The sequence below is a fragment of the Mchenga conophoros genome, linkage group LG5 (genome assembly GCF_057382185.1).
Source record: "Mchenga conophoros isolate Kocher_MC1m ecotype Shallow Benthic linkage group LG5, M_conophoros_male_GT1.1, whole genome shotgun sequence".
NCBI lineage: Eukaryota > Metazoa > Chordata > Actinopteri > Cichliformes > Cichlidae > Mchenga > Mchenga conophoros.
The window spans coordinates 5944715-5959225 of record NC_140530.1 but is presented as its reverse complement, the minus strand read 5'-3'; the positions used below and the strand labels follow the sequence as shown (position 1 = coordinate 5959225).

Sequence of the window (14511 nt, the reverse complement as noted above, 5' to 3'; positions counted from 1 at the left end):
CACTTTTTCAGCAGGACAATGATCCAAAACACTCAAAGAAGTCCACCATTTTGGAGTGACTTAATCAGACTTAAAGTCCAGACTTAAATCTGATCGTTCATACTTGACAACTAATGCAGAAGAATTTAATATGCGATTATAAATGATCAACCATCTTCATGAGTTGATGGAGACCAAAACTGAGTTTAAAGAACACTTTAATTCTTTAAATTCTCCAAAACACAGCTTCATATAAATACTGACATTGTTCTTAAAGTGTGACATATTTCCCGTAAACAACTTTATGATGCAATAGTGTATGAATTATGTATTTAAAGATTGTTTTGCTGCCCCCAAGTGGCAAAATAAAATATATTCGTCTCACTTGGGACAATACTGCTTACATACTGACTCGCTCACTGCTGACAACCAAGGATAAATACCCAGAATGAGCTTTGTGGTGGAATCCATGGACTTCGAAGTAAAGTCCCCCGAACCGTCTTAGCTGAAGTATGTGCTGCAAACACTGCAGATCCCTCTCGGTTTTGCAGGCATGTCAGCCTGATGTCTGTAAATAAAAGCCAGTCATTTTTGTCTCAGCACAGGATTTGTTCGTAAACAGCAGAATAAATGTGAGCTGTTTCTGCCTCCTTACCAGCTGACCGACCTCAGCTCCCCATTCTGGTTTGTGTTCCCAAATGTGTCAGCCCCCTAAAACTGTTTTCTTATGGCTTTCTTTATGTCCTTGCGGCATCTTAAAGATATTTAAGATTTTCAACATGTGACAATATTACTGAAGATTATTATATATTTAGTTAGGCAATTTAAGATAACTCTGAATAGCATTAAAACAATATGTATGAAAAATTATGCTTTCTGATTTTGACAGTAACACCACAAGTAATATGTGGTGTTTAAATGTAGCGTTTGAAAAGCTAACAAATGTAATCATAGGTTGCTGCCAGCCTTGCATTTCTGTTATTTACTCTTTGGAGTCTCTGGAGAAAACAAAATGTGTGCACGTCAGAGAATTTTCAGCTGAACTTTTCTTTTTTTCCAGCTTTTAATGTATGCGTTTCTCATAGAAGTCTTCTGTTGCTCTTTTATAACATTGATTGTCCAGGTCTTTTGATGTGATCAGCCCTGACAGGTTTTATATGACAAACACACATCTAGAAGCACAGCAGCCCCTCACTCGATCTCTTTCTCACTCTTAATGGACGCCTATATCTTTGTCTGAAAGGACAGGCAGACAGGAGCAAGTCATGGTATATTAAATGGTGAATTATAAATAATAGAGATTGAATTACAGACAAGACTAACAAAACACTGTGCGTGCACCATTGTCTAAAACCCTAGTCATCAAGCCTGATGAAAGGTAATTAATTAAAATCCTTGTTGTGTATTGCAACCAATATCAGCTCCAGCTGTTTGTGATGTCATATTTTGCTAGCTTTGTTATTAGACTTGTTAGTCAGTCCCTTATACAGTACTGTAAGTTACCCACAGATGATGAACACGGCGTCAATCTGCCATTTTGCTTAGAGTCTTAGAGAGCTGTTAAGTCAACTTTATGGTTATTTTGGAAGATAAACCTTCTGTTTGTGGTGCTATTAAATTACAGGGTATTATACAGAGGGGTGCTTCTTATGTATACACCATTCAGTGATAATAAAAACACCTGAACAAACAACTAGCTCTACAGTCCCAAAGCATCCAAAAATTTAAATTAGTAATTGTTAGATGCTAAAACTTCCGAAAGCCAGAATATATTGTTACTGGCTGTATTACTATTATGGAAATGTTCCTTATAAATTAAGTGCCTTTAGAATAGTCCTGTTTTACATTGAAATTTGTAGAGTTAAAAGACTGTAAATGACCAGTTTGGAACAGAAAAGTACAAAAACCCAACAGATGGCAAAAGAGATGTTTGATCACACAAAGTCAGGAGAGGATAAAAACTACAAATTTAAAATGCTTTTTTCCCCCAGAGTCTTAGAAAATGTAGGTTAACGATCTCTAAACAGCTTCTCTGTGTAGAGTTTATTAATTTAAAATCAGCGGTTCGAACTTTTGCTTCATGGAAAATATCAGTCATGATATCGTTTGAATTGTATCATTTACAAAGGTCGAGGAAGCTACCACACCAGTAATGTAGCTTTTTATACAGAGTGCAATGAAATATTCTCAAAAAATTAATTAATAAATAAAGTAAAAAAAACAAAAACTGACGTACAATATTTTTTGCTGATTTCTGTAAATATTATGTGAATGTAAAATGCTGCAGACATAATTTGGAACCAGTCTGATTTTCTGTAGCCGGAAACCAGTGGAATGCCCACCGTGCATCTGGAACAAGTTGCGAGTGTGAAGTATGGTGAATTTGCTCACAGATGAGGGTAGAGTAGATTGTCTGATTGGTGCAGCATCTGCTTTACTGCATTACAGTCTGTTGTGGTGAGGAAGCTGCTGAGTGTGAATGTAAAACTGTCCAATTACCAGTCGATCTACTTTCCTTCCCTTATCTATGGTTATAATCAGTGGGCAGTGAAGAAATGAAAGAAATTAACCTCTTCTGAAGGGTGTCAGGGCTCTATTGTAGAGATGGGGTGAGTAGAGCTGTTACTCCTCCACACTGGATAAGAGCTATATGATGTGGCTCAGGTATCTGACTGCTGCATCCTAGATGCGTTTCCGCAGGTCCTTCCTCCCTGCAGCTGTCAGACTGTACAATCAAAACGGCTCCCAACAAACACAGATGTTTACATCAGCGCTGAAATTTGCACTAATCAACCGAACAACTACTACTGTTATAACTTGCACATTACTTTCTCAGTTTATATATACTAACTAACTAACTTTTTAATGCACATGTACAATACACAATCTGTATTTTAAACATCTTTCAGTATCCTGCTCCGTTTGCACACTACAACCTGGGTTTGCTAATTATCTGTACTTTAATTTTAATAACTGTACAGTACTGTTTTGGTAACTATTGTCCATGATATGTAAAAATATTGTGTGTTTCTGTTCTGTGTCCTGTGTCCTGTTCTGTTTGTATATGTGTTTTTTCCCCTGTGGGACAATTAAAGGATTATCCTATTCTAGTCTAGTCTATTCTGTTCTATCTGGCAAGTATCTGATTTCTGTGTGCCTCTTAGGGGAGGTGTTTTAGGCCGGGACGAGGCTCTTGGGCCTAGGACATGCTTCTAAGCTGGCTTGAGAATGTCTTGGTGAACCCACTAATATGGATGCCTTTATCATTGAAACACTGCTGACACCTCCTAGGACAGACACTGTTGCTGCTTTCAGTTTCTTAGAATGTTTTGTTACTATACTTGACAGGTTTTAAATGGATTATTTCCTCAAATAATTGATTATAATTTACGGAGCCCCGCAGGGGACATGGGAGAAAAAAAATTAAGACGGACTTTTGAGAAATCTCGCAAAACTTTTGCGAGATCCCGAGTTAGTTTTGCGAAATCTCGCAAAACTAACTCGGGATCTCGCAAAAGTCCGTCTTAATTTTTTTTTCTCCCATGTCCCCTGCGGTTCTCCGTAATAATTGATAGCCAGTTTTGCATATATTAATCTTTCGCTGCACTTCAAAATAGAACTTTGGTGCCAGATTTTGAAGCTACGATATAAAGTCCCCTTTTTGACAGAATGTTTACCAGCCTCGCTGATATGATTTTCATGTTGTGAATTTTTCTGCCTGTCACAGTAGGTCATCATGGCAAAATGTACTTCTGCAGGTTTTAAGCTTTTTGGCACAAGTTGGATGGATGTGTCTGTCTGGGCAGATTTAGTCAGTGACCTAATGTAACAACAGTCCAATATGGAGTGAAATCTAGTATGTGTGTACTTGGAGTGTACAGACATCCAAGTAAAGGTTCAATGAAGGATATGATCCAACCAAATGGAAAGCTTTCAAGGCTGAAAAATAAGCATTAAAAACACAGTGGAAGTTAATGTGTTGGTTTCCTTTCTTTAACTTATGAGACATATTTGGTTTTCTGCTTGATTCCCATTAACTGAAGTAACTATTTAATTATTTTGGGGGTGTTTTGTCAGTTGTCCCTTGTGTGTTAGACTAGTCTGATGAGCTAATATTTAAATCCACTTTGTCTTGTCTGTTAAGTCAGTTTTTTTTAATGCAATTAATTTGGTGGTATTTTGTTAAGTTGCTTTTATTACTTTTTTTTTTTTTTTTTATTTGTTTACTTATATATAATATATTTTTGCTTTTTTTTTTTTGTTAAATAAAACTCACTGTCTCCATAATTACTCCTGTGTCCTCATGTCCAGGCAGCTCATTCACTCACAAGATTAATTAGCAAGTATGTGTTGCAGCCATGAATTCAGCTCACTAACCTTGCTTCCTAGCTGTAGCTTATAATTTAGCACTGTTTTTGTATCTAATTGTAGCACCCTTAGCTTACAATATAAAGTGAGGCTTTATATTGCTCTTGTTATATAAGTAAACCCAAATAAAACTGGTCACATTTCAGTGTAAATATGGCCACTTCTGGCTCTGAAATACAAACCTGGCAGTGTCCTGAACACTTGTTGCTGAGGCTCCATGGCCTCTTCCTCCTTTACCCCCTGAAAGTCATTTACATGTTACCTGTGTAAGTATCTCCCAAAATCTCTAGTTCATATCTTGTATATAAATACTGTATATTTTCCAAAGTGGGTGTAGTGTAAGACATAGTTGGTGTTGCAATTGCTAATTGGTCTCTGGTGTTTGACTTCCTTTTGGGTAAAAGATCAGAGGTTTTCTTTCCGTTCTTTGTTAAGCCTAAAGCATCTAATGAAGAGGTCTACTGACACATGGAGGGAACATCATGATTGTTTGGTTTGGTTTACTTTTGGAGCCAAGAAGTCCTCCACATTGTTTGTATTTTGTCCCCATTTCCATTTCATATTCATATGTCAGTCAAAGCTTACCTGTGCATACCTACTGAGTAGTGGACGGATGACTTCCCACTGCCACCAGGTTCAGACAGATAAAAGCTGTAATTTCAGCTGTGGGGAAGCCAGTGGGATTACATTATTGTGGTAGCAACTTCCCATTCACTGAAGATGGGTAGATTTTAGATAAGGACGGATTCTTATATTGTCTGTTTTAAATAACTAAAAGCTGCTTTATGAGGGATTCTCAAAATATAATATCATAAAAATAACTGCATCAAATGCCTGACCCTACATTGAATGGATTTGCTGAACATTTGCATGGGGAGTGGTTTTAATCGTTTACAAACATATCTAAAAATGTCTTCAATAATCAGGAATACATGTCAACTGTATATTTTCTTATAAATTTGCTCTTCTTGATTTTCCATTTTATGTTTCTTTCAGTGTCTTTGATGTCTAAAGCCCTAAAATGGTCTTCTATTTGCTTTAGAAGGAAAGGTTAGGCAAAGACTGCATCTGTAAACTAAAACACAGCATTTTGGGGAATCGCAAATTACCATGTGCGAAGAAGCGCAAACAGGGTGCATCGTTTTCATATATGATGCTTTGCTGCGTGTACGCGAGGTTTACCCCTGCCCCATTTACCAAAGCAGAAGCCTATTAACTGCCTGGAAAGAGAATATATTTATCAGAGCCCCTCTATTATTAATCAGTGCAGAGTTAAAAGTGAATATGTATCAGAGCAGCTGAATAAGGTTGAAACACGGTCTGGATTCAGATGGTCTCACTGGGAGTATCAACAGTGCAGCGCCTTTTCAGCCCAAATCTGAACAGAAAGAAGTATGACTTTCATCTCCCCTGCTCTGCAGTCTCTGCGGTTACAAGGCCTGTAATTATACATAGATTAAGGGGGAGTTGGGATGGGTCTATGTCCTAAAATGAATGCTTTAGAGGAGATGACACAGTTTTGAAAAAGTTGAAGCTTCACGTTGATATGCACAGCTTGCTATAAGAGTGTGATTCATGCCTCTCTGAATGCACTCTCTCTGAATTTTATCACGGTCTGAGTGATTATGGCAATGCAGCTTCCCTGCAAGGTCTCTATTTACTCTATTTATTCTCCCTGCCCCTCTCTCACTCTTTCTCTGTCTCTATCTCCCCGTTTCTGCAGCCTGTGAGGTGGGTTTCTATAAGCCGGTGGCAGGCGATGGTCTGTGTGGTAAATGTCCTCAACACAGCCACTCAGAGACCAGAGCCGCCCTCTCCTGCCCCTGTGACACCAACTACTATCGGGCAGCAGATGACACACCGGCAGCTCCATGCTCCCGTAAGTACAAAAACACCGTGTACCAGAAAGCCCAGTCCCACAGGCAAGGTGTGGGATTGCCTTGAAAAAGTGAAAAGACATGCACATAAACACACTCAAACAGCACACGATAACCATGACATGATGTGCTGAACTTATCTTTGCCTGAGAAATCGAATTTACTTTTTTTTCAGACATGATCAAACCTCCGAATGAACTCAAATCTTTCTTTTCTCCAGGCCCTCCATCTGCTCCAGTAAGCGTCATCTCCTCAGTCAATGGGACCTCCGTGAATTTAGAGTGGGACCGTCCTCTGGATACAGGGGGTCGCAGCGACTTGCAGTACAGCGTGTTGTGTATGAAGTGCTCAGGAGAAGGAGGGCCCTGTGAGGACTGTTCATCCTCCCCTGGAGGCATCACTGGTGGAGGGAAGGCAGGTGGAGGGGCAAGTGTTGGGGCAGGGGGAGGAGGGATGGTGGAGCGTTCGGGCACGGCTGCGGTCCGATTCGTTCCTCGCCAGACCGGGCTGAAGGAGTCTTGGGTGACAGTGCTCAACCTGGTGGCCCACACCAACTACTCCTTCCGCATCCTGGCCATGAATGCAGTGTCACACCTAACCAATGAGCCAACACCTTACGCCGTGGTCAACATCACAACGAACCAGGCAGGTAGGGTTCAGAACAATGACGTACTGGAAATCATTACGAGGAGTTTAGTAGGCAGCACAGTTAATCACAACCTTATGTATATCCAGTGTATTTGGCTTGTACTTTTCCTCAAAATAAATTTTTCTGTCTGAAGTGCGATGAGAGGAAATGATCTTGGTGAAGAGTCAGCATTAGGTTAGGTGTGTATTTGTGACTTCATTACTTCCTGGTCCCCACATATATAATAGACGTTTTTCTCCAGAGGAGCTGGAGAACAAGCCACACCCTCCACACAAGGATCTGTAAAGTGTAGAAATTCAAAAACAGAAGATAGTAATACAAAGAACTCACAAGAAACACAAAAAAGAAACAAAGAAAAAATTAGGAAATATAAAACTGAAAAAAATACAAGGAATGTAAACTAATATGGAGTACAAGGATGTAAATTCCAATTTGAAGCCTGTAGCTCAGTGATCGCCATGCTAATGGCTACTTTCTCAGAGACTTTAAAGTAGAAACAATTGAGTTGTATGACAGAGATTTTGAAATAAAAGAGAAAGTGTCTTAACAGAAACTGAAAAAGTAATGACAGCAGAAAACGAACTGTGAGTTCAAGAGAATTCGCAAGTAGAAATGTTTGTAAGTCTTTTGGTAAAGATTTAAAGAGTTTGTAAATCTCTCACAAATACATTAAGGAGACTTTCTTTATTTTCTGTCATTTATATTCTGTTACAGTGGTGTAGTTTCTAATTAAAATAAAGCCAGTGAATATTAAAGAGATCCCTGTGAGGCAAAAGCACAGGCGTCAGACAATTATGTCTACTCTTGGATCTATGACATCACGGATGTGGTCATCTCAGGCCCAAGGCTTTAGTAGACACAGAATCTCCACCCTCCTTACAAATCTCATGCTCTGAGCCATTCAGAAATAAGTTGGCTTAAAGGGAGTGTGGTGTTAAGTAATAAAATAAATAATCATAAATACAAAATCTGTACGTGTAGCACATAAAGTAAATGGATGACAACGGCGTTACAGATCTATAAAGGTGCACTGAAGCAGGATTGTGACTGGTTTATATTGGTAGCATAAGATATGATTGCATCAGTGGTGCATGTTCATACATGCAAGTGCACACATCTAACCTGAAATAAGTCAGTGTGAAAACTATATAATAATCCGAAGCCAAAAGAAGAGAAATGTCATGAAAATTAAATGAAATAAAATGTTTAAATCTCAAGTTTAAAAGTCACCTGTGAGTTATTGGCGACTCACTTGCAGTCACATCATTCGGAGCCTTGGCTCTGTATCAGACATACTTTTCTCACTTTGTAGTTCTTTTACTGTCAAATGTGCAGAAGTGCCAAAATAACAATATTTAAAAGGAATGTGCTGTCTCAGTGACATTTTGTGCTGATAATGAAAAACAGGTTGTGCAATGTGCACTTTGTTTCTGTAAGGACTAGTTGGAATAGTTGCTACTGTCAGCAAACAGAACTCATGGCTAACTTTCTTCTATGCTCCACGCTGACGTCATGAACAGAACTCGGCCCATTTCTGTTGTGATGAATGTGACAGCAATGACTTGTAATCAGTCTCTGGTTGACTAGTTGGAAGTAACTGTTAGTGTCACTCACTGACTAATGCATGTCTCCAAAAGGACGTCTGGTACAAATGACAGGAGGTGAAAAGCAGTGTTTGTTCTTTTTAATACATCTGTAATACAACTTTGAATTAATTTTAAGACCAAATGTGAGTACAGCACACAAGTAAAAAGCCAAGTTAATACACTGATAACAATACAATATTTTTGTGCAACAGAATTACATTTAATCTAGGTTTAAAGTAAGACTTCATCAAGAAATCTTTTAATCTTTGTTAATTACACCTTGCCTTGGGCAACAATTAGAACCTCGATCTTATTAGCAGTTAAAATTCTAGAAACTCTAGAAATAAAGTTGGACGCCATCAGCGAGTGAGTTGCAGCTTAAAGCTAACAGCAGGTGAAAAAACAAACAAAACAAAAAGCCTGTCAGAGTAGGCCTTTACTTACTTTATAGTAACCTCATCTCCTTACGCTCTGTAACCATGGAAAAACATCTAGAGTTGACAAAACCTTGTCTTCCCTGTTTCTTGTGCAGCCCCCTCTGAAGTGTTAGCGATCCGGCAGGAGAACACCAGTCAGAACAGCGTGACTCTGCTGTGGCACGAACCCGATCAGCCCAACGGAGTTATCCTCGAGTACGACATCAAATATTATGAGAAGGTACGCCAGTTGCTACATCTGTACCACTCAAGCCTTAAAAACAGTTCTGTAGTCACTTGTTTGAGGCCGATGCCAACCTATTGTGCTTATTTTCCAAAAAGAACTTACGTGAAACTCTTCAGGCATCTCATGAGAGGAAAAACTGTACCTGTAAACGCATTGTCTTCAAAGGGCCTCGACTAAGCTGAGGCACAATATTGTGAAAACAGAGGAGTGACGGTTGGACAGACGCAGGATAACTTAATACAAGAAAAAGACCCTGCTGGCAGCTGAGCTACTTGAAAGGAAATGGGGTTTTGAGAGAATGAGAGCCAGAAAGCGAATGAGACGGTGTAGTTTTTCAACTTAGCGAAAGGGACAGTGACAGCGGGCGTGACCTGTCGATAAGCTAATTGCCACAAGTGTTTGCCTGAATGTGCATGTATGTGCATTTGGGTGAGTATGTGTGGTTTTCTGTGTGTGTGTGTGTGTGTGTGTGTGTGTGTGTGTGTGTGTGTGTGCATGTATGTGCATTTGGGTGAGTATGTGTGGTTTTCTGTGTGTGTGTGTGTGTGTGTGTGTGTGTGTGTGTGTGTGTGTACTTGTTTTCATGACATCTTGGGACAATTTTATGATAACACACTCACAAAATGAGGACGCTCAGAAAAATGAGGACATTTTTGAGGTCCTCATTTTTCTGAGCCTTCTAAAGTGTTCTAGAGGCTCCCAACATGCTCCCAAACCAAAAATCTCGGAAGTCCTGAAACATCACAATTTTATGAAAAAGTGTGTTTAAGTGTGTTTAGCGTTTTTGCTCACTTTCAGTTTCACCGCCTACTGGCCAGTTTTGGAACTTAACACACTTTAAACACACTTTCAGTGACGTCACTCTGCGAGTCCTCATATTGTAGGTGTGTCAGACACAATAACACATTTGACCCAGGTTATACCCTTCTGGGGCTTAGCGGACACATGCGTGGACAGCATCTTTTAGCTCTTATGTCCACAGTCGTATTCAATGTTGAAATGGAGGTGAAATTTATTTGAAACATTCGTGGAATAGTAACAGATGAATTTTGAGGCTTCTGAAAATTGTTCGTTCAAACCTTGCCAATTAAACAATCATTCTAACACACATCAAAATCTTTTCACATTTTTATACATATTAAGGTGAACTCTAAACAAGGGTAACAACAGTTAAATCAGGCAAATCTTGACAAAAATGAAGGTCTTTAGGTTCAGTTATCAGTGCCTGCACAGCTTGGTTTCTTTTGTTGTTGACAAAATGTATCGAAATATAAAGTTTCAACATTTGTCTAATTATATTACTATTAATTAATGAGTCTTACTTCTCAAGATCAATGCACAAATTGTCTGACCTTCACTATGCAGAATGATGTGTGTGCAGATTTTGACCCTTGAAGAGTTTATATTAATCTGAATTAATATAATTGCATCTGCAATCCGCAGTTGAACTTGGAGATTCCTGCCGCTGTCATCTGATTCAGTATGATCATCAGGCTCAGTCTCGACTCTGTGTATCTACAAGAATTGATGAAAAAAGTCAACACTTTATTAATTATATTTTAAATTCAACTTACCTTATACTTTTTACAATATGGTATAAAATGCATATTGTTTCTTTAAAAACTAATAACACACTATTAAAAACTGCAGAATGCACAATTCCAGCTTCATTTAGTAATTCAATTAGTAAATAAAAGTGAGTAATTAAGTCACTTAATTAACTAAGCAACTGTAAATGTCACAGTATACAGAAGTACAATTCAATTTCAATTCAATTTTATTTATATAGCACCAAATAACAAAAAAAGTCGCCTCAAGGCGCTTCATAGGTACAGAGAAAAACCCAACAATCATACTGTATGACCCCCTATGAGCAAGCGCTTTGGCAACAGTGGAAAGGAAAAACTCCCTTTTAACAGGAAGAAACCTCTGGCAGAACCAGGCTCAGGGAGGGGCGGCCATCTGTTGCGACTGGTTGGGGTGAGAGAAGGAAAACAGGATGAAAGACATGCTGTGGAAGAGAGACAGAGGTTAATAACAGATATGATTCAATGCAGAGAGGTCTATTAACACATACTGAGTTATAAAGGTGACTGGAAAGGAAAAACTCAATGCATCATGGGAATCCCCCGGCAGCCTACATCTATTGCAGCATAACTAAGGGAGGATTCATGGTCACCTGGTCCAGCCCTAACTATATGCTTCAGCTAAAAGGAACGTTTTAAGCCTAATCTTGAAAGTAGAGATAGTGTCTGTCTCCCAAATCCAAACTGGAAGCTGGTTCCACAGAAAAGGGGCCTGAAAACTGAAGGCTCTGCCTCCCATTCTACTTTTAAATACTCTAGGAACAACAAGTAGGCCTGCAGAGTGAGAGCGAAGTGCTCTAATACGGTGATATGGTACTACAAGGTCATTAAGATAAGATGGGGCCTGGTTATTTAAGACCTTGTATGTGAGGAGTAGAATTTTGAATTTAATTCTGGATTTAACAGGAAGCCAATGAAGGGAAGCCAAAACAGGAGAAATCTGCTCTCTCTTTCTAGTCCCTGTCAGTACTCTTGCTGCAGCATTTTGGATTAGCTGAAGGCTTTTCAGGGAGTTTTTAGGACATTCTGATAATAATGAATTACAGTAGTCCAGCCTGGAAGTAATAAATGCATGAACTAGTTTTTCAGCGTCACTAAGAGACAGGATATTTCTAACTTTAGAGATGTTGCACAAATGAAAGAAAGCAGGCTTACATATTTGTTTAATATGTGCATTGAAGGACATGTCTTGGTCAAAAATGACTCCAAGGTTCCTCACAGTATAACTGGAGGCCAAGGTAATGCCATCCAGGGTAAGAATCTGCTTAGATACCATATTTCTAAGATTTTCAGGGCCGAGTACAATAACCTCAGTTTGATCTGAATTAAGAAGCAGAAAGTTAGCGGCCATCCAGGTCTTTATGTCTTTAAGACATTCCTGCACTTTAACTAATTGGTGTGTGTTATCTGGCTTCATGGACAGAGCTGCGTGTCATCTGCATAGCAGTGAAAATGTATGCTATGTCTTCTAATGATACTGCCTAGGGGAAGCATGTATAATGTAAACAGAATTGGTCCTAGCACTGAACCCTGTGGAACCCCATAATTGACCTTAGTGGGTGAAGAGGACTCTCCATTTACATGAACAAATTGTAGTCTATTAGATAGATATGATACAAACCACTGGAGTGCAGTACCTGTAATACCTACAGCATGCTCTAATCGCTCTAATAGGATATTATGGTCAACAGTATCGAACGCTGCACTAAGGCCTAGCAGGACAAGCACAGAGATGAGTCCACTGTCAGAGGCCATAAGAAGATCATTTGTAACCTTCACTAAAGCTGTTTCTGTGCTGTGATAAGCTCTGAAACCTGACTGAAACTCTTCAAATAAACCATTCCTCTGCAGATGATCTGTTAGCTGTTTGACAACTACTCTTTCAAGGATTTTTGATATGAAAGGAAGGTTGGAGATTGGCCTATAATTAGCTAAGACTGCTGGGTCTAGAGATGGCTTTTTGAGTAAAGGTTTAACTACAGCCAGCTTGAAGGCCTGTGGTACATAGCCGATTATTAGAGATAGGTTGATCATATTTAAGATTGAAGCATTAATTAATGGCAGGACTTCTTTGAGCAGTTTTGTAGGAATGGGGTCTAAAAGACACGGAGGTTTGGAGGAAATAATTATAGAAGTTAACTCAGAAAGATCAATTGGAGAAAAAGAGTAACTTAACATCAACGGTACTAAAAGTAGCTGTAGATAATACTACATCTGTGGGATGATTATTGGTAATTTTTTCTCTAATGATAAGAATTTTATTTGTGAAGAAGTTCATGAAGTCATTACTAGTTAACGATGGTTGGCTCAAAAGTGCTCTGATTGTTTGTCAGCCTGGCTACAGTGCTGAAGAGAAACCTGGGGTTGTTCTTATTTTCTTCAATCAGTGATGAATAGTAAGATGTTCTGGCTTTGGGGGGGCTTTCTTATAAATCAGCAAAATATTTCTCCAATTATGATGATCCTCTAAATTTGTGACACGCCATTTCCTCTCCAGATTACGAGTCATCTGCTTTAGGCTACGTGTTTGAGAATTATACCACAGAGTCAGGTACTTCTGATCTGAAACCTTAGTTTTCACAGGAGCTACAGTATCCAGAGTCATATGTAGTGAGGAGGTAAAATTATTATTAACAAGATAATTGACCTCTGTTGGGGTAGCGTTCAGATAGCTGCTCTGCTCTGTGTTGGTACAGGTCATTGAAGATGATAACAGTGGGTGGATTACATTCTTAAACATAGTTACAGCGCTTTCAGAAAGACATCTGTGATAAAGTCTACTCTCCACTGCTGTGTAATCAATTATTGTAAATGTAAATGTTATCAGGAAATGATCAGACAGGAGAGGGTTTTCAGGAAACACTGTTAAATGTTCAGTTTCTATGCCATATGTTAAAAACAAGATCTAGAGTGTGATTAAAGTGGTGGGTGGGTTCTTTTACATTTTGAGAGAAGCCAATTGAGTCTAATAACAGATTAAATGCCATGTTGAGGCTGTCATTCTTAGCATCTACATGGATGTTAAAATCACCCACAATAATTATTTTATTTGAGCTGAGCACTAAATCAGATAAAAAGTCTGAGAAATCAGAGAGAAACTCTGTGTAAGGCCCAGGTGGACAATAGATGATAACAAATAAGACTGGTTTCTAAAATTTTTCAGCTGGGGTGGACAATGTTAAGCATCAGGCTTTCAAATGAATTAAAAGTCTGTCTTGGTCTTTCATTAATTAATAGGCTGGTGTGAAAAATTGCTGCCACACCGCCCCCTCGGCCTGTGCTTCGAGGTTTCTGGTAGTTAGAATGACTCGGGGGTGTTGATTCATTTAAACTAACATAATCATCCTGCTGCAACCAGGTTTCTGTAAGGCAAATCGATTGTTCTTTCTTTGTAATTGTTTATGTTTAAGTTGTTTGTTGCTGGTTTTTATTTTGTTTTTTGTCTGTTTTGGAGCTGACACAGTCTCAAAGGAGATGTTTTTTTTTGGGGGGGGGGGGTTAACAGGAGAAGAGAAGCTGCAGAGAGGCGTGTAAGACTGCAACTCTGCTTCCTGGTCCCAACTCTGGATAGTCATATTATGGGGGGTTTAATTAATTTGTCCATATTTCTAGAAATGAGAGCTGCTCCATCCAAAGTGGGATGGATGCCGTCTCTCCTTACAAGACCAGGTTTCCTTCAGAAGGTTTGCCAATTATCTATGAAGCCCACATCGTTTCTGGGACACCACTCAGACAGCCAGCAATTTAAGGAGAACATGCGGCTAAACATGTCACTCCTGGTCTGATTGGGGAGGGGACCAGAG

The 14511-nt window shown here is 39.1% G+C and overlaps 1 protein-coding gene across 5 annotated transcripts in view; it reads left to right on the top strand.

Annotated features, from left to right (window-relative positions):
• epha8 (eph receptor A8) overlaps positions 1 to 14511 on the top strand; it is a 159871-nt gene that overhangs the window by 93207 nt on the left and 52153 nt on the right. For all 5 annotated transcript variants that reach the window (XM_085272929.1, XM_085272928.1, XM_085272927.1 and 2 more), the window contains 3 exons: positions 6071 to 6226; positions 6445 to 6873; positions 8992 to 9116. In XM_085272929.1, coding sequence (XP_085129055.1) covers positions 6071 to 6226; positions 6445 to 6873; positions 8992 to 9116 — 710 coding nt within the window. The remainder of the gene's footprint in view (positions 1 to 6070; positions 6227 to 6444; positions 6874 to 8991; positions 9117 to 14511) is intronic.